Source organism: Podarcis filfolensis (genome assembly GCF_964270895.1).
Source record: "Podarcis filfolensis genome assembly, chromosome: 6".
NCBI classification, from domain to species: Eukaryota; Metazoa; Chordata; class Lepidosauria; order Squamata; family Lacertidae; genus Podarcis; species Podarcis filfolensis.
This window is the reverse complement of record NC_139609.1, coordinates 35,639,693-35,665,834: the sequence shown is the minus strand read 5'-3', so window position 1 is coordinate 35,665,834 and position 26,142 is coordinate 35,639,693. Positions and strand designations below refer to the sequence as shown.

Sequence of the window (26,142 nt, the reverse complement as noted above, 5' to 3'; positions counted from 1 at the left end):
ACTTTTCCCCCTCCTCACAAGTGTGTTGCAAGTTGCACTCCCCCCCTAGTGTGCCAAAATCTAATTTTAAACACACAAAGGAGTGAAGTGTGCAATCCTCGCTACTTCAGCTGAACTCCAAGCAAAGACACCATTGTGCACCTCAGTGAAGCTTTATGTACCATGCAAAGGGGGAAGGAAGGAATTCCACACTCCAAGGACAAAATTCAAAGCTTGGGAGCACCTGAAAGCCAGCTAATAACAAGTTATAGCTTCTTGTTCAGGGCTCTTTAAGATACACAACATCAGTCCTGCTCACAACAGCACTGTAAGGTAGTGGAGTCCGTAACTGAGTCTGAGAGAGAGGATGGTGTTATTCAGAGGATTCATGGTAGAGATAAAGTTTGGATCCAGGAGCTATCAATTCACACCACTGCCAACTAAACAACTGCACCACTCTTGACGAGGATTAAACTGGGCATAACACTAAACGCATTGCTATTTTAATTGCTAACAGGCACAGACAGGAAGTGTGTTTTTCTGTAGCTTTCAGGGAAGGGAAATGTAACCCTCTCTTCCTTCACTGTAGTCCTGATGAAAATCACCCCTCCTTTAGCTGTATTAGACTAGTGAAGGAAGTTTCCATATGTTCCAGAAGGAGCTTTCCTCACAGGACTAATACCAGGCAGTACAGTATTGGCATATGCACACACCTCCGTGTTACATCAGGACTGCAATGGGGAACAACCTGACCCCCATGCATTCAAAGTCCGACACAGAGCAGGCACTTACAGTATGGGTGTTTTGCTGCATGTTAAAACCACACCTGTTAACTAAGACATTCTCAGGCTGCTGAGTCTTAGTACTGGCTTTTAATGAACCTCTGGATATCTGTTTCTATATTTTAACTGTTGTTGTATGGCTTTCTTCTATAAGGTGGTTGTTTTTTTTTAAAAAAATGGTAAACCGCCATTTTGGTGTAAGGCATTTAGAAATGATTTTAATTGGAGTAACAAAGAAAGCAAAAATGAAGCATTCCTTTCATGCCTGCTTAGGTGAGTATGTCAATTTTGCCCTCTCTCAGTTTTTCATAATTCCAAACTTATACTTAGTTACCCACATCAGTTTGCAATTTTTAAAGTTAAAAAAGTCATCATGAAAATTCACCAGCATTTTAATGCAAATTTATCCTAATATGCACCAATTTTGTATGTAATTGTGCCTAATATATACACATTTGCAACACAACTCTCCCCCAAATACAGTGCATTTTCATAGGTTATTTTCAGTGATGCATACATTTATATGTACTCATTACCCTAATAAATGTCCTTTGGTACTCATTGTTTGGCTAGAGAACCGCTTTGCACAATTCATAGAAGTGTGGATTTCAAAACATGGCTGTGTTTTGCTTCATATATAGTTTCTGAGAATGAGAATTAGGGAGGTTCACCTGTAAATGCAAACTGATTCAAATTTATCTACTTTCCTTACGCCTTCTATGACCAATTAAAAAGAAAAAAAGATGCAGCAGAAAGTGACACTTTGCCATTACCCCTAGTTTGACTCTCAGTCTCAATCATATCCATCCTTAGACTCATCCAGAAGTCTTTGTATGATCGCTTAGTCCATCAGCATTTTATAATATACTTCAGGCTAAATTCCAACCCTGATGTTGGGAAAGATTGAGAGCACAAGGAGAAGGGGACGACAGAGGACAAGATGGTTGGACAGGTTCTTGAAGCTACCAGCATGAGTTTGACCAAACTGTGGGAGGCAGTGGAAAACAGAGTGCCTGGCGTGCTCTGGTCCATGGGGTCAAGAAGAGTGCCTGGCGTGCTCTGGTCAATGGGGTCACGAAGAGTCGGACACGACTAAACGACTAAACAACAACAAATTCCAAATGCCCAGCTGTTTTAATGCACAGGAGCAAAAAAAAAAAAAAAATGAGTTGGAACGCCCTCCCACCAGATGTCAAAGAGAAAAACAACTACCAGACTTTTAGAAGACATCTGAAGGCAGCCCTGTTTAGGGAAGCTTTTAATGTTTAATAGGTTATTGTATTTTAATATTCTGTTGGAAGCCGCCCAGAGTGGCTGAAGAAACCCAGCCAGATGGGCGGGGTATAAATGATAAATTGTTGTTGTTGTTGTTGTAGCATCTTAGAGATGACTTTACACATCTGTAGGCATTCAGTCAAAAACATTTTTCCCCACCAGACCTTTGGTTTTTAGTTATCTATGTCCTTCTATCCATGAGTGGGTGGGACATTTCAATCCAGCTTTTAAAAAATACAATTCGGAATTTTGTTTTGTTCTCTTCTTTGCTAGTTTTCAATGTATCTGTGTTCCCCCCCACCCCACCCCCCGGTTTGTATATTGTAAATAACTTAGAGTTACTTCGTTGTTGTTTTTTTAATGTAGTTTTGGTTTCTATGGAAGCCGCCCAGAGTGGCTGGGGCTGGGGAGGCCCAGCCAGATGGGCGGGGTATAAATAATAAATTATTATTATTATTATTATTATTATTATTATTATTTTAAAAAACTATTAAATTTAATGAAATAAATAAATACTTGGTTTATTGTGGCATGAGAATTTGTGGGTTAGAATTTGGTTCATCAGTCACATATATACATTCATAGAGATGACAAGTATTAGAATGCCATATATGGTGTGGCCACATTTGCATAAAATGTATCTTTCTGATCATCTGGTCTAAAAAAACCCCCCTTCCCTACAAAGTGGGGGGGTAGCGGGGGGGGGGGGCAAACAAACAAGGGGATGCAGTAGCTTAAGGTTTCCCTATGAGAAGAGCATAATTTTGGGAGTGGTTGTATTCTAGCTTAGTGATGACAACTATAGATGGAAAAGTTAGAGGTTTCTAAAATTATGAGTCGTCTGAGGGAAGTGGACAGAGGAATTTCCCACACCACACCCGATTCATAATACTAGAATTTGGGTCCACCCAATTCAACTGACTGGAAGTAAGTCGGGAGCAACTTACAACTGATAGGAACGACACCTCAATGCCTTCCACATGCGCTGCATCCAGAAGATTTTGGGCATCACATGGCAGGTCAGGATCTCAAACAGAGATTTTCCCTCCCAAACCCACATTCACAGCACGTTATCATTCCTTAGTCTACACTGTGGCAGGCTATGAACCAAATGGGAATGAATGAGACCAACTTTACACGCAGAGGAACTGCTCAGCAATTCACTGTGGATTTCAAACCATTTTCTTATTTAAATAATACAATGCTGCCTTAGCTTCTGAACCCTGCCACAAAGATAAAGGGCACTCTAATGCCCAGGAGATGCTTAAATTCAGAGCAGAATTCCCAGATGTGCACACAGGAATCCTTGTAAGTGTGAGAAAGATATAAAAACCACACCACATACACACACAGCACATTCTCCTGCACAAGTTGCCATAGCTCCTGTTGTATTTGTGCATGCGACTTCTGATATTGAAACAATCAAAGTCGCCATTTGCACGCCTTTGCCATGGGAATCCTCTGGGTGTTGTGGTAGGTAATTTGAAGTCCTCTTTGCTCTAAATCAAGAGAGCAAAGCACACCTGAGAATTGCTAGTGCTCTCGTCATAAATGAGACATTAAAAAAGGGTAGCCATAAAGTCATCACCACAAGTATTTGACCAGGTTTGCACTACAATAGCATCCCAGTACTTGAATGGGGAAGTATTCAGTTTTGCCATTTATATTGCCAAGTTTTTATTATATCCTAGTTTTTATTATTTTTCTTTTGGGTTTTTTTTAAGGGGGTAAACCATCATTGAACAATTCTGGTTTTATATTAAGCAATCTTTTACATTTTTATGCAATTTCCACTCAATTCTTTGAAATATTTATTTTATTTTTTTCTCTCTTTGTAATTGAAATGCCTCTTGGCTCTTTTGTATGAAGTGTAGAGGATGGTATTTAAAAGTCTTGCTGGATTTTCATTTTCTTTATCCTCACTGTGAAGGTGCCTGATGCCTATTTTCTTTTTACTTAAAGATGTCATAAAAGGGCAAACACAAACATCCAGTGTTTTCATAGGAAATGCCACTGATCACATGACTTACCCTTCATACTTTTTAAAAAATCATAAATCATTACTGGACCAGGTTTTTAAAAATAAGCTTGGAACTACCTCATAGGCTTTTAAAGTAAGAAAACATTTAAGAAATATAGCCTGCAGACAGCCAAAGATGGAACTTGTTGTCCCCAAAATAATTGATAATATTTCATTATTGATTTTCTCCACTTTCTCAGAATTAATGTTAGGTTGCTAAATGAGTTATAACTTTTTCTCATTTTTGAAAAATACATTTCTTTCCATTTTCATGGTCTAAGTATATTGACAGCTTTCAGCAGGGCAATATATCTGAAATATGAAAAGGAAATTTTAGATCATTCACCTGATCTCTCTGTGCCTTATATCACAAAAGTAAGTTTCATTACAGCCTTCTCTCCAATTCTGACTGTTTCATTAGGTTTTTCTATATTAACTTACATAATGTGAAAATGGGGAAATGTTTCATTTCCTGTGCCTCTATAAATATATAACCTTCTGTAAATATATAACAAGACAACAGTAGAGGTTGAAACAAGTAATCCTAAAAACAATGGCTTGGATCCAGACTTCACCTTCCGTGGACAGAAACAGTCCTTCCATCCATGGCAGAGGAGGGAATGGTGATTTTTGCAAATCCCTCCCTCCCTCTGCACATTTCAAGGGCCCCCTGTATACCTCAAGGTCTCCCACCCCTCTGTAACATTGTGGGAGGTAGTGCTGGACAGGGCCATCTTAAGCATATGCGGCGCAGTGGTGCAAAGCTCCCTCTGCCTCCCCCCATTTCCCAGAGTTTTTTTAGGGGGGGCAGCACTTCCGGCAGGGCTGGAGGAGGCGGGCAGCGGCTGGAGGGCGGCACCTCCCGCGTGGAAGAGGCAGAGGCTGGACGCAGCGCATCCCGGCTCAGCTGACTGCTTCGTGCCGTGGTGGCCATGGCAGACGGAGGCTACAGGATCGGCGCTGCTTCAGCGCGGCATTGCAGAGGTGGGCAAGGGTGGCGAGATGGTGCCAGGAAGCCTCCGCCTCTTCCCTAGCGCCCTCCAGAACTTGGTGCCCTGGCGTCGCGCACCACTAGCCTCTATAGGTAAGATGCCCCTGGTGCTGGAAACTACAGAGGAAGGAGGGAAGTGTAAACAAAATACCCACCTCCTTCTTTCTAATTATAGGAGCAAATGCTGCCTCTCATCCAACAACCTTGACCAGAAGAAGCCACCATTTTTAGAAATTTTTTACAGAGTTGTGGCAGATTGATTGTTTAAGTATGGGTGATGACGGGGAGCTTGTAGGAATTCATGTCAGATTCTGTTCTTCCCCCATAATAACTTTACTATCATAAGCTGAAATGAAACATGGTAAAAGAAAAAGGGAGTACAATGAGCTTGATCTAGACTTACAGCACATTCCAAACCCCCAAACTGATGTGATTTGGGCTTTTCTCTGTGGATCAGTTAAAGCTATGCTGTCGTAAGACTCTCTGCCCAGCTAAGGCAAAGATGCACCAGTATAGGTCCCTCAGCCTGGCCAAGCTGAAGCTCTACTGCCTCAGCCAGAGCTAGCTATAAGTTCTTAGACCAATGGACCAAAGGGGTGTTCAAGGGGCATGTCAGGGGCAGGACACGACGAGGAATGGTTTGCACCTATTCCAAAGTCTGTTCTGCTTGGCCATATGACATAGTGCCCAATCCTCTAAAATTTGTCCCACACTCACCTGTTGGCTTAACTGGCAGTAGCCCAAAGGCCCCTAAATGGCGTTTGGAATAGAGGTAATTTACACCAGCCTAAGTTATGCCAGCTTCCTATAGTTAGGGCTGCTCAGTTAATTGCACATAGTTTTCACTGAAGTCAACATGCCTTGTTAGTCATGCCTAACTGGTCGCATTGATTTTAATGGGACATAAGTGCTAACTGGATCCAACCCAATCTGATTGCTGATGCTAGTCATATTGGAATAAGTTCATTTTGTCCAATGTGATACTTGGCATATAATTTACTTCAAATGTTAATTAATCCTCATTATCTCCAATGATCCTCATAGAGCCTTGTCCAATATGACCATGTCATTATCCCCATATTGCTGATGAGTGGATGAAAACTGATAAAAAAGTGTTTTGAGTGAGTCTACCTAATGAGCAAAGTTCCCTGGGAAGAGGGATCATTAAACCACTCTGAGAATTGTTGTTCTGTGAGAGGAATAGGAGTTTCCCAACAACTCTCAACACCCTTAACAAATCTGCAGCTCTCAGGTTTCCTTGGGAGTAGCCAGATGAGGCCTCGGGGACTATTGGCCACTGACTGCTTCCAATGGTTCTTGTGAGCATAACATTGTAGCAGGGAGAAGGGGTGGGAACTCCTTGAGGAGAGAAGTCAAGAGACAAATGAAATATACAATAAAACAAAAGAATTTCTTCATGGCAGAAATAAGAGTGACTTTGTTTTCAAGGCCAATTCACTCCTTGAGAGTTGAATTCTTCACACAAAGCATAGAAGAGGTCGACAAACACAAGTTTGACCACTGGTTGGGGAAACAGCCTTTTGTAAGTCATTTGTCCACAAACAGTTGAAAGTGCAAAATGGCTCCACCAGAAAGCATGGCGCCTTCAATGCAAGATGACACGAGGCAAGATGAAAGTTCTATTGAGGTTTTAGATCTGTGTCAGTCCAGAGATAGACAAGCCTGCAGCCTTAAGGCTAAGGCAACAACCTACAATCTAAGGTTGTAGATTAAACGACTGGAAAATATGAAAGGTTGTTTCTAACACATGTTATTTGGAGGGGTCACATATAAATACATTAACCAAGCTGGATTCAATCTGGACAAAGTGAGTTGGTATGGCAGTTCAGCCATCCTTTATCTGAAGGCTCTGTGGCAGTTCAGTAAAGCTAGAAGTGCATTTGTATTTTTTTAAAAAAATTTGCAACTGCAGCAGTACATTTATTGTGTTGTTTCTGTCTTAAAATCAGTTTGTGAACATGGGGTAAGCTTACAGCTGCTTTTACAGCATTACAACAAGCTTTTCAGGATAACAAAGCCCTTGTCCTTGTCTGCAATGAGCTAACCAAGTTTTAAGCATAGCACAGTGGGAAATAATGGTCAAACCTGGTTTGGCAGCCTATTACATAGTTCCCTATAGGACAATGAATCGTGTTAAGGCAGTTTGGGCCAGAGAGTTAATGCACTCTCCATTTCTTCCATCACTGAAATGGCGTTGTGCAGAAATGAAACATAGAACTATGGAATGTGAGTAAAAATGGGATGGGCCAACATTTCCTCAGTTCCAGGCCTTTTGCTATCTTGCTGCTAGGATTGCCAAGGGCCCGAGGAAGAAAAAAAAGGAAGAAAAGAGCACAGCAAGCTACTACTTCTTTGCATAATCCTTGTTGTTGCTGGGTTTGATACCTCAGCTACCCTTCACAATCCTGGTCATACATTAGGACTTGTCCAAAGACACAGGGGCCGTTAAAATGTTATTTCGTACCTGTGCAAAAGTTGTATGCACCTGTATTATGCTGCTCTTAATAAAGAAAATCACCACATGTAGCTCTTCTCTCTTTTTTTTAAAGTGTTTTGATCACTTGTGGCTTTGACCATGTGCAGGTTTCTAAAGCTAAAGAGGACTAAATTTTAGCTTCACTGTTAAAATGGCAGGCAAAGTAGCAATTCAAATGCAGTTTCAGCTATCAGTGCTGAAGGTTTGGTGAAAAGTAATAATAATAATAATAATTTTTATTTATACCCCACCCTCCCCAGCCAAAGCTGGGTTCAGGGCAGCTAACAAGCAATAATAAAAATAAGTTGAATGAGTACAACTTAAAAACAAAATTAAAATACATTAAAATATTGAAGCATTAAAATATTAAAATGTAGCCTCATCGCAGGAGGAGAAAGGAAAAGAAAAAAGAAAGAGGGGGAGGGAATCAAATTGGCTCCAAGCCAAAGGCCAGGTGGAACAACTCTGTCCTACAGACCCTCCGGAAAGAAATCAGATCCTGCAGGGCCCTGGTCTCATGAGGCAGAGCGTTCTACCAGGCCGGAGCCAGAGTTGAAAAGGCCCTGGCTCTGGTTGAAGCTAATCTAACTTCCTTAGGGCCCAGGACCACTAGGGTGTTGCTATTTATGGACCTTGAGGCTCTCCGTGGGGCATACCGGGAGAGGCGGTCCCGTAGGTATGAGGGTCCTAGGCCGTGAAGGGCTTTAAAGGTCAAAACCAGCACCTTAAATCTGAGCCTGTACTCCACCGGGAGCCAGTGCAGCTGGAAAAGCACTGGGTGAATATGCTCCCATGGCAGAGACCCCGTGAGGAGCCTTGCTGCTGCATTCTGCACCTGCTGGAGTTTCTGGGACAGCTCCAAGGGCAGCCCCACATAGAGTGAATTACAGTAGTCAAGCCTGGAGGTGACTGTCACATGGATCACTGTGGCCAGGTCAGGGCAGGAAAAGTAAGGGACCAACTGCTTGATGTGGCGAAGGTGGGAAAATGTATATGGCCACCATGGATTGGTGATGGCTCAAGCATGGAGAGTTAACCCTGTTCCAGGCAGACAGAAAGGCAAGGCAAGGCATCATCAGCACCTTGGAGAGGGACCTAAGTGTGCTTTTCAGCACTATGGTTGGCAATCCTGCAGCTGAAGCAAAATATACATTTTACCTCAGCAGTATACTGGAGCAACTGGGAGCTCTTTGTAGCCTGCATTAGTTATTCCTTAACTAGAGGCTGCACCCACAACACTGCATCTGTCCAGTTAAAGGCCTTCCTCTGCAACTACTGGCTTCTTCTAGGCCCTGGGATTTTAATCTGAGGCAGTATTTCCTCAGGGCTCTGATTCTTGAGAAGTCTGTGGACGAATCTCTGGCCCTGGTGGCAAAGGGTTCAAGGAAAGAGATGTGGGCTCTGGGCAAACCAGGGAGTGGGCCCTTCTCCTCAGGAAATAGTTTTCCTCAGAACTGAGCCCTAGAAAGGAAATGCTTATTTGGATTAAGCACAATTAAGGTGCTTCCAGGTTGGCCTCCTTGCTGCACAAATGTCACATCTGTCTTCACTCCTTGTCTTGTGTTTTGTGGTGCTTCGTTAGGGTCATCTGTGGTAAAAGACACCCTTTCATCTAGGCTGAAGGAGGAGCTAATAGTTTGTATGTGACAGAGTAAAAGTACTATGCCATAGGAGGACCATAGCTCTGTGATGAGTGTGTGGTTTTAATGAAAAAAGGCATTAGGCACAGTCCCAGGCAACCCTAGCTAAAAGATTGCCCAAGTCAGGCTAGCTAACAAGATAAGGCAGATCTTGTTTTTATCTTAAGACTAGAGTCACATATGTGTTTCGCGGGAACCAGGCCAAACCCAAGCTAGTATGTGTTTCATAGCCTAAGATGCATTTCTGAGTTTCTTGTGTTCCCACCTATCAGCTGTGAAATTCATGAGAGACTGCTCTTACCAGATCTCAGCTCTCCCCTATGTGCCTTCTTGTTTATACAGCCAACAATATAACATGACTATTAGTGCTGTTTTCAGAGGCGTGTTTCAAAAGGACAGGAAGCAGGACTGGAAGGTAAACAGCATTGTTGCTTTGGCTGAAATAAAACCTGGACATTTATCCTTACCCCTTTTCAGTAATTTTGCTACCCTGAGGTGTAAAGAGAGAAACTTTATAACATTTTTCAAGGACAAAACTGCAATAGATTCCTCCTCAGGAAGGACAATGAAAAGGAAACTATGGCTTGAACCACAACAGGTTGAGGGAGAGAGATTGTTTACTTATTTAATCAGGAGCATTTAAAAACCACTTAATGATTTAGAGAGCCCTGAGGGGTGTACAGGGAACGCGGGTGGCACTGTGGGTTAAACCACAGAGCCTAGGACTTGCCGATCAGAAGGTCGGAGGTTTGAATCCCCACAACGGGGTGAGCTCCCATTGCTCGGTCCCTGTTCCTGCCAACCTAGCAGTTTGAAAGCACGTCAAAGTGCAAGTAGATAAATAGTTACCACTCCGGCGGGAAGGTAAACAGTGTTTCCATGCGCTGCTCTGGTTCACCAGCAGCAGCTTAGTCATGCTGGCCACATGACCCGGAAGCTGTACGCCAGCTCCCTCGGCCAATAAAGCGAGATGAGCGCCGCAACCCCAGAGTCAGTCACGACTGGACGTAATGGTCAGGGGTCCCTTTACCTTTAAGTGGTGTACAACATAAAAACAATGAACAGTATCCTCGAAATAGAATTACAACATAAAACCAGTAAGATACATAAAACAGGGTCTGATCTTTGGGGTCCGGGAAGATTTGAACCAAAAGTTATGTCCTTGAAAGACATCTAAAGCAACTGATGGATGGTGCTTAATATATATTCCATAGCCATTCCATAGCACACAGGCAATAGCAGAAAATTCCATTTTGGGGGGTCATAGCCCTATGATATTTTACTGGTGGCAGTACTGTGAGCAGAATTTTTCCTGGTGACTAAAGTGATCATACAGGGGTAAGGTGATCTTTCAGGTAGCCTGGTCCCAAGTTGTTCAGGGCTTCATATGTTAGGATAAAATATTCAAGCCCAGCAATAGGATGAAGGTTGGTCATTCCTTACACACCCTAAACAAAAGGTGGAATCTTGGCTCCTTTACTACATCCATTATGATTCCTTTGGCTCCTCAAGCTCAGTAAATGGTGGGAACCAAAGAGAGGCTATGTGCCTGTTGGCAGAAATTAAATTACTTGAAATTCTAAATGACACCATAACAAAAAGTGAATCAGACATGCATGCTTCTGCTGCAGGGAAGAGGCCAGATCCTATTAAGTGCCTCCTGAACTTCCAGTTTGGTGTGGTGCTGCTAGTAAATGTGATCACTATCACACAGGTTACAGTCCGAGGTGATCAGGTTGACAAGATCATCACATTTGCTTAACACATTTTACTGTCACAGAACAGGAGTTTTTTGATATTGTTTTTGAGGTTCAGGTGGTCAGAAGCATTAGAGCTTCAATTTGCACAGCATGTACAGTGGTACCTTGGGTTACATACGCTTCAGGTTACTTACGCTTTAGGTTACAGACTGCGCTAACCCAGAAATAGTGCTTCAGGTTAAGAATTTTGCTTCAGGATGAGAACAGAAATCGTGCTCCGGCGGTGTAGCAGCAGCGGGAGGCCCCATTAGCTAAAGTGGTGCTTCAGGTTAAGAACAGTTTCAGGTTAAGTACAGACCTCCAGAACGAATTAAGTACTTAACCTGAGGTACCACTGTATTTCCTACTCTGTATCTGTGTAAGAAATTGGATCTAACATGTGCATTGTCACATGTGAGGAACAGTTTTATTTTGCTTTATGTGCATTTAGAAGAAATGCCCCCACCGCCCTGTTGCTGTGGCTCCCTTTTTCATGCACACAGAAGGCAGAGTGTAGGAAGTCCACTGTTTTGATGGTATTAGCTCCCAAAATTAAGGTGTGGAATATTTTAATTATTTGAATAATCCTCCCCTTGTTAAAGCAAGAGGACTTTTCAAATTATATGCTGCTAATGGAATCTGAATTAAATACTTCCTGTAGGTAACGACAACGATTCATCATAGCTTGCTGGTCGATCTTTAAAGTAAATCTCATCTATTAAAAACAAAACAAAAAACAGCTACATTTCCCCTGTTGTGTTCATTCCTGCTACACAGTATCAAGCTTTTTGTAAAGAAAAAAAAAAAGGAGAAAAATGAAAATGAAAATCCAGGTCAGGCAAACAAAGATTCATTTTACAGGTAACTGCAAAATTCTATTATTGTAAAAGTACAGTTCTCTACAAATCCGCCCAATTGTTTATTAACACTAAAATCCAATATTTGGAGACTCCTTCAAACAAGGATACCTTTAGCAAACTGCATCTTAATGACTGTGTTTCTGGACATCTATTAACATTTCCTTCACAATTAAGGGACATTTTATTTGCAATTTATCCAATGTAGTCTTTAGAAAGACTGAATTTATGCTGCCATCTACTGGAAAGCTCAATGAAAATTCAGATAAAAAGACTAAAGCTACATGCCTCTATTTTTACCGTGAACTGAAATAACAGCACCTGTAACAAGGGTTCTAGAAAAAGAATTGGCACCAAAATGTCATCTAAAATGAAATTCAAAGCCAATGAAACATCTGAGGAATTATAAAAAGCCTGGAGTTTTATAATATTAGTGAAATTAGGGGGAGGGGGGGCATGGTTTCTGCATACTGTTAGGTTGAAACCAGATATTGTCAAAGCAACTTGAAAGCAAATTTTCATTGGCCTGATTGGAAAGACAAAAAAGTTTAGATATAACTATTGGAAAAACCCAAATCACATTTGAATGGAATACAATAACATACATGTGCAAAATATATCCATTCTCATAAACTCATACTTTGTACAGTGTGTACGTTGAAGATGTTCCGTTTTGACTGAGCTTCTTTGACTCTGAATGAAAAACACACTTCCATGTCAATCAAGAACTGATCTAGAGCAAGATAAGGCAGACAACATATCTACTGTGCGCATAGTATTTGAATGTGTCCATGATGGCACTGGAATCTCCCTTGGGAATGGTAGCACAAAGGACACCCACTCCTTTGTATATGGATGGACTGCTCAGTTTCTGGTCTGTGTAAATTGTGTATGCACCAATAGGTCTGTTCCATCCCATGTTTTCAAAGTCATATTTAAAATATCCATAAATACCCATTTTGTCACAAGATGTATGCATTTCTACATTTTTTTAACCCCAAAATATGTAGCTATTTACACATTTTGGTGGTTTTTGAGCCAAAAAGCATACTGCAAAATTCAGAGAAGTGTGAATTCCAAAGTATTATTATGCTAGTTCATAAATATGTATGTGTGTCAGGAAGGTGTGAATTCAGTTAGTTTGCTTTAAAATGTAGACCAGATTATTTCCACGCCCCCGTGTGCTTTTAGGAGTAGAAAATGATAAAAGGGGAGAATAAGAATAGTTTGTGGAATTTACTCAGATGAAGCAAGGTTGGGAAAGGATACCACTTCAAACTCTCCCTGCCCATGAGCCCATATTATTCAAGGATTTCAAATCTTCCTTAAAGACAACAAAGAAGTTTTATGCCAAAGAGGTTCCCATGCCTTAGCACCAGCAACAATACAGGTCCAGCTGCTAAATTTTATTCTAAAACAATTGTTTTCTGATTCAAAAACTATTTGGATGAAAAATTGGGGGGCACATTAATCGAAGATCTACAGGTCTGGGGGGATCTGGGTGTGTGGTGCAAATAATTTATTTGTGGTGATGTGGATATAAAATGATCTGACTTTCTTTCTGCGGCATTTAAATTTAATAATTATTTTCATATTTTAATATGCATGTGCCAGAAATGTTGTTAAAATCTGTCTTTTTCTATGGGACATATAATCTGTTTTTTGAAAAAAGGAAGTGTCTACCCTGTGCTGCATTTCCCATGCAACATCTAGCTTTATTTAAGCCATTAGTAGCTTGACCAGTTACAGAAATCCACATTCTGTTGAGCAAAACACAATGAAGACACCGAATAAACCACATATTGGAACACAGAAAAACCTGTATCCATTAATACCACCAGTTCCAGCACAGGTACAGGACACTATTTGGGAAATGTTAACTTCCACAGTGGCTCTCAGTTTCCCTCAGATTGTTCTGTTATTTCTTAGCAAGGCAAAGATCCAACACAATCAAATTTCTTCTAGTCATTAATACTACTTCTTAGAGACACACACATTAGAAGCCATGGTATGGAGCCAGGGATTATGCAGACCACAATTTTATTGCTCATTATCCAGTATTGACAAAGAGTGCTTGGAATGCAAGTGGGGATGTACAACAACCTTACCCAAAAAACAAAGTGTTGGGTAGAAGACACGTCAAGGGTTAGCTTATCAATGAAATCTATCACATTTAGAACATTGTCATATGAAAGATATACTTCTGATGGCCAAGGATGAATGGCTCGAAGAGCAGAGCACAACCTAAAGATCTAATGGGCACTAATAATACATGACAAAAATGTGAATATCTCCTTCTGAGAGGTCTGGCACTGTGGTAGCAGTAGGAATCCCAGATTTTGTTTGCAAAGTATGTCACAGACCATCTTCACCAAACTAAAGCAGGCCAGATTCACCATATCCATAACCACTATAAAGAAATTAACCAGGCCACGAAGGCATTCAAACAGCAGTCTGTTCCTTCTTCACTATGGGCACTCCTTATGTAGTTCATGACAACATATCTAATATCTTTTCTGTTCCACTATTTCATACACTTTCCTTTTTCCCAATTGTTACTTAAAATTACAGTGAATTGTGGAAATGGAACATTTGTACATTTAGATATAGCTGGTTATTGATTAAAAAAAATGAACAACATGTATCAAATTATTTATAAATATATCTAAATTTTGTTATTTCTTCATGCTGTCTGGTCTTTGACAGGAATAAAGATTAATTGATTGATTGATTATTTCTTCATGACACAAATAGCAGCTGGTATTTTTTGCAGAATGCTGTATCTGGTCAGTCTCTTGCAGATGGATTTTTAAAAATCTCCAATAATTCACATAAACAGTTCTCTTTGGTGTTATTAGGTATGACTTTGATTTTCTATACATTTCAGACACTTTTTCACCATGGACAGATCCCATATTCACATATCCATTTTTCATGTCCAGGTAAGATTCTCTTGAAACAAAGAGAGAGGGAAATTATTCATGAATACTGTCTTTGTATTATTTTAAAAACATGTTTAATAACAAGCTGTGGAGTAGACTATAAATAAACTGGTAGATTGGAATAGAAAACATTGAAAGACAGGTGTCAAAATGTAACAATTCATTATGGCTCTCTGTAACAGCAAACAATAACTCACAACAGTTGAAACTAAGCATGGCACAAACAATGAAATCTAGCTTCAGAATACATCAGTTTAGCTTCACCTTAGAGACAGAAAATGAGAAGGGCTGGGAATATATTCTGTTGCTGCTCTACAGGAAAAAAGCAACAATAATTAGTTCACAGAAGAAGTATGCTGGCTTATGATTGAAGGAGTGGGGTTTATGAAGCACAGTCTCCACAAAAACAGTGGGAATTGGTTTGACCACTGCCATTTTATTCAGATACTGGATACATTTGATAGAAGTACCAAAAAAAGAAAAAGAAAAAAAGAGAGACAACTGGCCAGTCAGTAGGGGCTCCTTTAACAGAGATCTTGCAGGATTGCTTTAGATGCCTCTTAATGAAACTGATTCATTTGCCCCCAAATAATTATTTGACTCAAAATATTGTCGGCCTCAACAGCCTGTTCCCAGAATTTTTTGTGTGCTCTTCTCTTTTGCTCATACCCTGATAAAGACCTTTATAATATATGGGTCTGTCCCTTTCTTTAGATGCAGAGAAATGGATAAGAAGAAGTGGCAGTCACCAACCTCCAATAAGGTTGAACATGAAAAGTTCTTTATCAGGACTACAAGCCCAGGAATAAGATAGGGGGAAATAATCTTCTGCGTAGATAAAATACTTGCAGAAATGGCACGGGTGCAAAATGTGTAGGAAATTCTGCAGAGATTGAGATACCCAGGAGACATATGCTTTTTAGAATTGTATTTCGTGACAATAATTAGAATTTGTGTAGCTGAGTGGCAGGGAGGTAAAGGACTAGTGTCTAAAAATCTGAAATGTAAGTAACAGTTTTATTCAATTAATAGCAAAAAAGAAAAGAAAGTGCTAATTATGAGCTGCCAACAAGACTAGTGGGGCAGCCATAGCAAAATAGCAATATGGATGTTATGGGGACAAATCTTTTTTAATATTAAATATTCAAATCATTATGACAGTACAAGGTGTGTTTAAGAATAGAAATTAGGGATGGAAGCATCTGTCAATTTTGGTTCTCTTAAGTTACTAATTTTTTCAGTCCTAAATTCATTTCTCCACATTTCTGCAGTAATTTGCAATGAAATAAACCTCTCACAATAATTATCAGCATATTAGTGTGAATTTCTCATAATACACACATTTTCATATGCAGTTTTGAGGAATGCAGACATTTTTTGCAAGAAATTTCCCCTAATATAATGCTTTATATATGTAATTTTCAACTTTTAAGGCACACTTTCCCCTACTTATGTGCATTTTTGCAAATGTTGGTTGGGGAACCAATTGCTAAATTTGAATAGGTGCAAATTCCAAAGGATAACAGTGTTTCTGTTTGCAATGTTTCAGAAAGTGTGTATTTGATAGATTATTAGGCTCTAGATATGCACTGAATAAAATTTCTCCTCCATCCCTAGTAGAAAATAATGCAAAAAGCTACTAGCAATTGTATGTGAAAAATGTTGGAAAACAAATCAGAAGAAAGGTTAAAGGAAAGCATTCATTTAACAAAGATATTTGATTGTAAATTTTATAAGAGACTAGAACAGTAAAAAGGTCTACGCTACACAACTTTCTCCAAAGGAGAGCAAGGGACTTATTGTGGGAGAGTGGATTTCTTTTTTTCCTTTTTTAAAGGAAGCAGTTTCCTTGATTTAAAAACACCCATAGCAATCAAAATATGTGTGTTGGGGAGAACCATTAGGAGCATCAGCACAGTCTTTCAAATGCTTGTTGGAATAAATGGGCCAACGATTTCTGAAGAAAAATGGGCATGGATTTGTCTGAGGAAAGAGATTGTTCCAACTCTGCTCTATCTTGTAATCTTCTCCCTGTTAATAGGATAGGTGTCCCACAAGTTGAAGCAGATGGGCTATAAGAGAGCAAGTCCAGCCTGAGTCCATGTTGGTGGTGGGGACCCAGTGTAAATTAGCACAAGAGCTTTCAAATATAGGCAACTCCCCATTTACGCCCATTCAAGCACGTACGACCACGCTGGTGTGCATCCCCACGAACCCAGAAATGGCATGAAAAGGGGCAAAATGGCACAAAGACAGTGTCCAGAAATCTCACGAGCTTTTGCAAGAGTAATCCCACAAGCCCTTGCACCGACCTTTGAGGCCTGTGCAGTGTTGGGAGTCTGAGCAAGGAGGACTTGGGAGAGCGAATGTGGTGTTTGCAGGCTTTTTCAATGGTATTCCCAATAAACACAGTTTCACTTAAACACAAGGTGCCTCAGAATGTAACCCCCGTGTAATGGAGAGATGCCTGTAAGAAGTTGCCATTTCCTTTGGAAATGTGAAACAACACATATAAAACTAACATTAAAGTCTACGTCTGTTTCTTCTGATGAGAGACAATGATAAGTAACAAGAAAGTGTCACTGTTTTTCTTACATCATAAATGTGCAATGCAAGAAACTGTTAGTTGCATGAATGGTGTCACATGCAGTTTGGCCCCAGTTCTCTTAAAAGCTACTGTGTGTCTCCAATGTCAGACGTAACAACTAAAGTAAAAGAAAACCTCATCCCAACTTCTGTAACTGAGCTGGGAGGAGCAAGTAAAGACTCCACACCTCTTCCAGCAACTGCCCAAGTCTGCTCTCCCTGGGCTCAATACACATGGAGAAATATATATACAAAGAATTAAAGTAGAATCAACTAGAAGCATAATTAATTACACATAGGAAAGCAGCTAATGAAACTAATCAAAGTACACAGCGTGTTAATGAAAGTTAGCAGCTGGGACCAAATTATTGCATTAAGGCATAGCCAGAGAGCAACTGAAAATACATTCTATCGAGAGCTAATGGCTTATGGCATTGTTGTATATACAGTTACGAAGGAATCACTGAGGCAAAGCTCCAGCAGTCCTGTCTGCAATAAGTGTAGTCAACATGTTTAATTGCACTCATGCTACTTGGCTACATTAACAACCAGTGAATTCTTCCCCAATTATTTTTATATGGCATTGAATAATTTAATTTTAAAGCTAAATACAGAGGTAATTGTATGTACGCTTGAAATGTTTGCCACTTAAAAGTCAACATTTGCAAACAATTAGCACAACAGGCTACAGCTGTTTTCTTTCTCACGTGGATATACTGAAATACTTCAAATGTTGTAGTCGATCTGCTCATCAAATTGTCTTTTTCTGGCTTGTGTTTCAAAATCATTACCAACAGAAACAGATTCCAAACCTGTAAGACAACGAAGCTTCATCTAGATCATTCAAAGAACCAGTTGCAATTGGTCTTCTTTCCACTTGCCATATTATACACCTTACCATCTTAGCCATCATACTCTATGACGGGCACTGCAGTGCCAGAACTGCCAATCACGGGCAAGGAGTACAGCGCCATCTGTCTGGGTTGCTTGATGGCTTCAACCTTTGCCTTGGCTTGCCTGTATCTCTCTCTCGCCATTTCATGGGCCACACAGTTCCTAAACTGTTTTTCATCTGTGTTTTGTCTTTGCATCATATCTTGCCTGGAGGAGGGAAAAAGGAGCCTCATCACCACTTCTAAACTGCTCTTGTCTGTCCTTGAGTCAAAAACCCAAATCTTGACTCTGTTCCTCCCCCCCCCCCATCTACACATTCTATAGAATAATATGGCACTTGGCAACATACCTAAGTTCAATGTGTGTTTGTTTTTTCACTTCTTCACTTAAAGAAACAGGCAACATTGAAACTATCACACCATCTTTATAAGTGTTGGGCAATAAATGTGAGACACAAGCAAGCACACAACAGAGCACACCACGGCTTTTCGCTCCCAGTCTCAAAAAGTCTTTTCTAAACTCTGGTAGTTTAGTGGATGCAATATGCCTTGGGTGCACTGTTACAATTTTACAACGAGATCCCATTCCAACCAGTCTTTTCCTGTGCCTTTCAGTTGCCTTTTAAAGGCAATGGTCCCAAGGCATGATGCAGCCACCATGCTGAAGCAAAGCATATACAGTGGTACCTCGGGTTAAGTACTTAATTCGTTCCGGAGGTCCGTTCTTAACCTCAAACTGTTCTTAATCTGAAGCACCACTTTAGCTAATGGGGCCTCCTGCTGCCGCCGCGCTGCCAAAGCACGATTTCTGTTCTTATCCTGAAGCAAAGTTCTTAACCCGAGATATTATTTCTGAGTTAGCGGAGTCTGTAACCTGAAGCATATGTAACCCGAGCTACCACTATATGAATCTAGTCAATACTTGGATGGGAGGCTGCCTATGTAGGCCACCTTGAGTTCCTCGAAGGAAGAAAGGAGGGATAAAAATGCACTACATAAATTTAGGGGGTGGGAACTGGAGAAATGCTACTATGGATGAGCTATGTCTCATTCTGTGTCATGTATGGTGCCATAAAATGAGACTTTTTAAATTTTAAAAAATGTGAAACATCCATAGGCATAACAATCTTTTGTAGAAAGATACATAAAAGTGAAATATATTGAATGAGAAACTATATCAATCAAGAGTGAAACTGATGCCTCAATCCACCCTTTGCTTCACTATTAAATTGTAATCAGCTATGCAAAGATATAACAATAGCATTCAGTTAATTAAATTCACCTTTATGGTCTTACGCTTGATTTTTAATTTGATACACGACATCAGCGTTCTATTAACTTTCTTTCCCCAAAGTAACAATAAATGCAGGCGAGGCTAGGTACTAACTTAATGCGTTCTCTACAAAATAACCAGCAAATAAAGAAATCTAACTATTGTGCATGTTTCCTATCACTAAGGAACAAGAAGATGCAGGGTGTGTGGAGAAAAAAGTGTGCCAGTTCGTATTGCATTTTAGCAAAAGATCACCTACCGACTTCAGCCAGGCAAATGGGGAACCTGCTGAAAACAGCAAGGTTGCCCAGGTGTCACAAATGTCACAATTTAAAGACATTAAAATTGTTCAGGTGTAAATAGGCCTAATCTGACATGCAAGTCTTTGTTGTTAGCAAGGATACAGAAGCTGAAGAGTAAACCAAGCAAGAAACTAACAGAAAAGTGCACCCACTTAAAACAAAAACAAAAAATATTCCTACAGAGGCTGTTTCCACATGATCTGTTCATTGAGCATTCATGATTATTTGTTTGCAGAGAGAGAAGACAATGTTGGCCATTTATTAAGCATTCATTCAGCTTGCAGGGAGCTTGCTGGACTTAGCATCAAGCCAACTGTTATCCCACAATTTCTGGTGCTTTCCCCCATGACTTTACATAGCACCAAAGTCCCATATTGGGGGGTGGGGGTGGATGTGTTGAGGGATTGTTGTTGTTGTTGTTGTTGTTGTTGTTGTTATTATTATTGCACAAGAACTCCAAAACAACTTTAATTGTGCAACCTGAATTTGCCAGTATGTGACTGAATCCTACTTGAAAACAGTGACAGTCTGGAAGCGCCCTGAGTCAGTTTGTCGGACAGAACTGCAAGTACTCTGACATTGGAAAGTGGCTGTGTCCAAACTGTGGCATTCATGTGTAAGTGGGTTGCTGTTTCTGTGTGCGTGTTTCAGAACCTTCATCCACGCTTGAGCGTTTTCAATTGTGTGCTTCTGAAATCGACCTCATTGTTTCCTGTCCATAACAGTGGTGGTGCTTCATGGGATACAACTGTGCTGTTAATTGATTCCTTCCATTGATAAGAACTTCTCTACTCACCATAAGATCTGGAAACCAGAGATCTCATGTGAGCTTGTGCACAGGTGCATGCACTGCTTAACGTACTTTATTTTTGGAATACAAGTTTTCCAACATACCAGATTTGCACAAAAGTGTGCACACACACACACACGTGTATGTCTGTCTTGAGGGAATGACTGCAGGTATTTGTTTAGCTATGCAAGTACAGCTTAAAAAAGGAATAAAAACACAAATAGGCCAGATTTGTACAAAAAAAGCAGTCAGAAAAATAAATAAATGTGCATTGCTCCAAGCCAGGCAAGGATTTAGAGTCACTCACATGAAAGGCTGCTCCTTCCTTTCATTCCCATTTCCTGCCTCCTCTACCTGCAGAGACAAATCTAATTTTCATTTTACTATAGCTGCTCTATACAGGAGCAGTTCTGCAAAAGAGCTTATTGTAAAATAAAAATACCGCAAATGCACCTTCAGGAACAGCCAATGCAACAGAGCTGCATCTTTCCTTTGGGCTGATGAAAACAAAATGGAAGTAAGGGGTATGGCAATAAGACCGCACCCAGCAATCTGTCAGCACACATGTAAAAGAAGCCAACCCATGAAATGTGCTTCAGTGGCTTCACAACTGAGTAACATACATTTTTATATTGCATTTTCTTCCCTTATCCAATTATCTGTGGATCAGAAATATCCCCATTCAGCATAGGGAAAGTGTAGGCCCCCCCTTTGATGAGGAGAATGTTGTGCAGGTGCCATGAAAAATAAAATATAGAGACACTGAACTCTGGTGTGGATTAACTCAGAGGAAGGGTGAGTGGCTCATGCTTCTGTTTCCTTTGGCTCTATTGTTGTAATACATGACATGGTATTCTGACAGCTCTACCAGGGGAATATCTGAGGTTTCCAAATTCCATGTTAAAACAGAAGTAGGGAAACAGAAAACACAAGTCACTCAAATTTCCTCTTTCCAAACTACTTTTGAAAAACACACACTTGCTTTAGGTTTGTATGCCTTTCAAAATAAAGAAAAACAATGTTATATCACAGCTGCTAGTAAATGCAATTAGGTGATGTCAAGAATTCTTGCATACTACATATGGCTTTTTGATAAAATATATTATTTGCTACATCCAAGCCTTCATGTTCAAGGCTTCCTAAACCTTATCTAAGGGGTACAACCATGACTTGATAAGATAGTATTCCTAGCTAGATACTCATTTTGTACAAAAGGGGGAAAAAATCTAGGCCAAGAATATTATCAGTAGTACTATAAATTTCAGCAGAAAATAAATAATTTCAAAATAAATTAATTTGGTATAGACCTGAACACATAGTGCATGTTGTAAAGATACCCACACTGCCTTGAACTGTTTTGAAATGAATACTTTCGCCCTGTCAAAATCAATATTGAGGAACATTTCTTAGGATGATTTTTTTTTTACTAGAATGCTCATCCTATATCCATGACATAGAGAATGCCAAATAAGGACCCATCAGATTCCCATGAGAATGCCACTTTATGAAACATATCAGTTGAGAACTCTGGGTTTCAACACTGTGACGCTGTTTTCTAATAATAATTTAATTTGTCACCAAAAGATACAGTGATAGTCATTTAAGAGAGCTTTAAAAATAATTACAGAACAATCCAACCTCTCTTACAGGAGGCTGTGGGGAGAGCTGGAATGGGTGGAGTCCCTCTGCCTTGGTTTCTTAGCTAAGCCTCTGAGTGCATGGTCAGGCCATCAACAAGATGCCTGCTCATGTTGATAACCAATGGAAGATGCTGATAACCAATGGAAAGCCCTGAAGCGGGGCATTCTGGAGGAGTGGCTGGGCTGGCCCAGGTTCCATTGGATCCTAAGGAAGTTCCACTTCAAACCATGGTTGGCGCAGAAATCTGCCTTCTGGCCTAGGAGCTGCATGTGTCAGGGATGCAGGGGAAGGTTTGAATTGCGACCTTAGACAAATCCACGCAGGATAAGGGTACCGATGGCTGGATATCACCTTTCAGGATCAGAAACAGCATGCTTCTGAATATGATTTGCTGGGGAACAACAGCAGGAAAAGGCTACTGCACTCATGTCCTGATTGCCAGCTTCCCATAGGCATCTTGCTGGACTAAATAGGTCTTTGGTCTCACCTAGAAGGTCTCTTCTTGAGCACTTGTCAGAATAAGAATGAAGAGCTTTCCATTATCTTTTATGGAGAAACTTAAAGTGAGGTGATAACGTTAAGGTGGGAGAAAATATTCTCCTCAGTCATGGAGGGCAGTATCATGTGACTTGAAAGCTAGGCTTTTCTTCCACCTCAACACCTTTGCTTTCCTACATAAAACTAAATAGCTTCCATTGATTTCTGTGAGAGAAAGTAAAGGTATTACAGCTAAGGGCTCAGTTTAGGTAAGGGTAAATCCTATCAGCTTATCCAGATGCTGTTGAGTGCAGTATCATGGGAGGGGGCAAGATCTGTTTTTATCTCAACTTCTAGAGATAAACTTCTCCATCTCTCTAGGGGAAAAAAACAGTTTGGGGTATGCGTGCTGTGAAGGTGTTTATATATGTATGTATTGCACACATACTTCCTAAATGTGGCAGTTTCCAGAAGGTCTAGCTCATAAAAACTTATCCTATAACAACATGTCTTAACATTTAAGGTGCCACATTTAAGGTGTTTTTCCTAAATTTGAATTAATAAAAACTGAGGTGGAAAATAGCTTATTTATCAGGCAGGTGCCACAGGACATCTCCAAGTTTAAGGATCTCAGATAGGAGGTGATAGGAAATAGCTTTGCCTGAGATCCTGGAGAGTCACTGTCATTGAGCTTCCTAAGTACTCTCTTTACACCCACACACATATCAGGAAACGTCTGAAGTCTGGTCATTAGTAGAAGTAAAAAAAGAGCTGGAATACACTGGGTTAAGCTTTTTAACCTGGAGAAGACTGGGTTGGGTGGGTGGGGGAATTGCTTTGGACATATAAGAAAACAAAGAGCAGAATTAGAATGGATGTAGTGGATCAGGAGTGCCAACTTGGGTGCCAGCGTACATGGCCCTGGCACCTAATTTGTGGGTGCCTGGCCCATTCATGGGGAATTTTGTGGGTGCTCGGGCACCCAGGGCCCCAGGGAGTTGGCACCTACGTAGTGGATGACTTACATAGGAGTTTGCCCTTCCACTCACATCAGTGAGAGGGGTCCTGGATCATGTCTCTTCATCATGTCCCATAGATGAAGCTGTGGGACTCCCTTATCCCTGGAGATTAATATGACCTCAATTGCATTTATTTGTTTTAAAAATAAAGACCAAGTGAAAATTCACTGGCTAGCTTGTGAATCACTACCCCCTTGGTTTTAAAAGTTTGACTATTGTCTGTGCTTCTCTCTTGTTAATATTGTAACTGGGATATATATATATATAGATATAGATATAGATATTATATATATTAGCCACTTTAGGCATCTTGGACAATGACACAGAAAATCAGGATATAAATATTTATTTATTGGGGGTTCCAGTTTTCCACAAGAACTATCCTTGAAGACTATCTATAAATTTGTGAAAACTTCAAAGCTTTATGTGCAGTGAATACTTAAGAAAAGCAAACTTACCTCTCCTCACGGAAATTTTCGAACATCTCTCTTCGCTGCTTCTGTTCTTCTATAATTCCTCTAACTACAACTTTTCGTTCTTTCACAAATTCTTCATTCTTCCTCCATCCATCCATTCTTAATAAGCCATTTGTCAAAGAAAGATGTTGAGTGCTGAAGCGCTGAACAAATGTATTTTCAAATGTCTTTTTCTTCTTGATGTTTACAAAATTGGTATAGTTTTGCCTCAGTTTATTAATTGACTTTGATCTTTTGTTCTTCTGCTCTTCCAGAGTATCTTTAGTCATGAGCTTTCCCTCTTCGTTTTCCATCTGAACTTTCTCCATTTTATTTTCCTGTAAACGATGGATGTAGTCTGTAACTTCACATTTAATAATCTGCATCCGCATGACATGCCGCTCCTTTTTAAGCTCAACATCCAACTTTTGACTTTCCAAGTATGCTTTATCAATAGCACACAAGGGGCGAAGTCTGACAGCTCCAAATGCTTTAGCAAAGGTCCTCTTATCTATGCTCACTGGCTCATGAATAGGCTTAGTTGGAGTTATAGGCTGCATGAAGTAACGCAAGTCATGTACAGCGTCAAAAATTTCTTTGTCTCTCTCTCGACACGACTGCAGCTCATCATGCAATGAATAAAAATGCATTCTACGTATGGAAAGCCTGAATTTCATTGCCATCTCATCAGATTTCACTTCAGGTTCCTTCCAGCCCAAGTGCTCTGAACATAAAACAGTTCAACAATTACATTAGTATTTCCCCAAATATTTTCAATGTATTAAAGTTTTCATTAACAAAGTTACAATATAGCATTTTAAAATAAAGAAGCAAATCCCATCCAAAGAACCAAATAATGGAAAGTCTATAAAATTCTTCCAACTGCTTCAGGGACATACTTATGAGGCTTGCAAAGATGGAACCCTGGATAAATGGCTATCCTTGCACTAGTTCCAGGTTTCTCAAACTTGGGTCTCCAGCTGGTTTTGGACTATGACTCCCATCATCCTTAGCGCAGGACCATTGGTCAGAGATGATGGGAATTGTAGTCCCAAAACAGCTGGCGAACCAAGTTTGGAAAACCCTGCACTAGTTCTTTGCTTGCCCAAACCAGCTGTGCCTTTCAAGGCCTACCATATATCCCCACTAAACCTTGACAACAGCTTATCCTAGAATACAATGGTACTTTTTTCATCTTCTCTAACCTTGCCATAGAGTGAAATGTTTCTTCCACTCATTTTAGCCAGTAGCTGCCCCACATCCCTCAATTGTTCATTTGCTAGGTTCAAATACGCATGAGAATGTTGCATGCTCAAGAGAGGGAGGAAGCAGTAACAGAAGAAGATATATTCTCCCCTCCCCCTATTAAATAAGACTTTCATTCAACATCAGGTACAATATACAGAGGTGACAGATTTACAGCCTAATAAAGACACAGGGGGTGAAAATGAAAAAGGAGGGGGCTGTTTCGGAATGGCAACAGCAAGAATGGATAAGGGAGGGATGACTGGGAGCAGATTGTGCTGAAAACACCCCTGCAAAGTTGCTAGTCTGGGAAACTGTTCCACTTGATGGTAAGCCAAATCTGATATTACATTGGTATACCACTGCCAAAGACCAAGCACGCAAATAAGGAAAACGAGCACGCTAAATTTCATTTCGCTTTTGTCAACTGTAACTTATTATTTCTGCTCATTCTGTTCTTTTTATATCTGCGGCAAGGGTACCTCCAGCCTGTGTGCTTTATTAGGCCCAGCAAGGTTCTTAAATTGGCTCACAAGGCAGTTTCCCCCGAGCCACATTCACCTGCCCCTCAAAATGTTGACATCAGGTGTGGGAAAGACAAAGATTTAGCCGAAAAGGAACAACTGAGAGCCTTAAAGTGTGCTCCCAGTTGTTACTTGGCAAGCAGGGTTTGTAATCAGCGGCTTTAAAATCTGGTGCAAGAGCTCCCAAATGGAGCCAATCCCTGCTGAAAGCAATC

The 26,142-nt window shown here is 40.4% G+C and overlaps 1 protein-coding gene across 10 annotated transcripts in view; it reads right to left on the bottom strand.

The window, feature by feature from the left end:
• Window positions 1–13,803: 13,803 nt before the first annotated feature.
• The window catches only part of LRRIQ3 (leucine rich repeats and IQ motif containing 3), a 42,647-nt gene continuing 30,308 nt past the window's right edge, over window positions 13,804–26,142 (bottom strand). For 7 of the 10 annotated variants that reach the window (XM_083620999.1, XM_083621001.1, XM_083621002.1 and 4 more), the window contains 3 exons: window positions 24,162–24,882; window positions 18,207–18,409; window positions 17,799–18,120 (listed from right to left, as the gene is read on the bottom strand). In XM_083620999.1, coding sequence (XP_083477125.1) covers window positions 18,211–18,409; window positions 24,162–24,882 — 920 coding nt within the window. In that variant the 3' untranslated portion in view covers window positions 17,799–18,120; window positions 18,207–18,210. Of the gene's footprint in view, window positions 14,733–17,798; window positions 18,121–18,206; window positions 18,410–24,161; window positions 24,883–26,142 lie in introns of those variants that run through there. The other 3 variants (XR_014549728.1, XR_014549729.1, XM_083621003.1) reach the window with 2 other exon arrangements.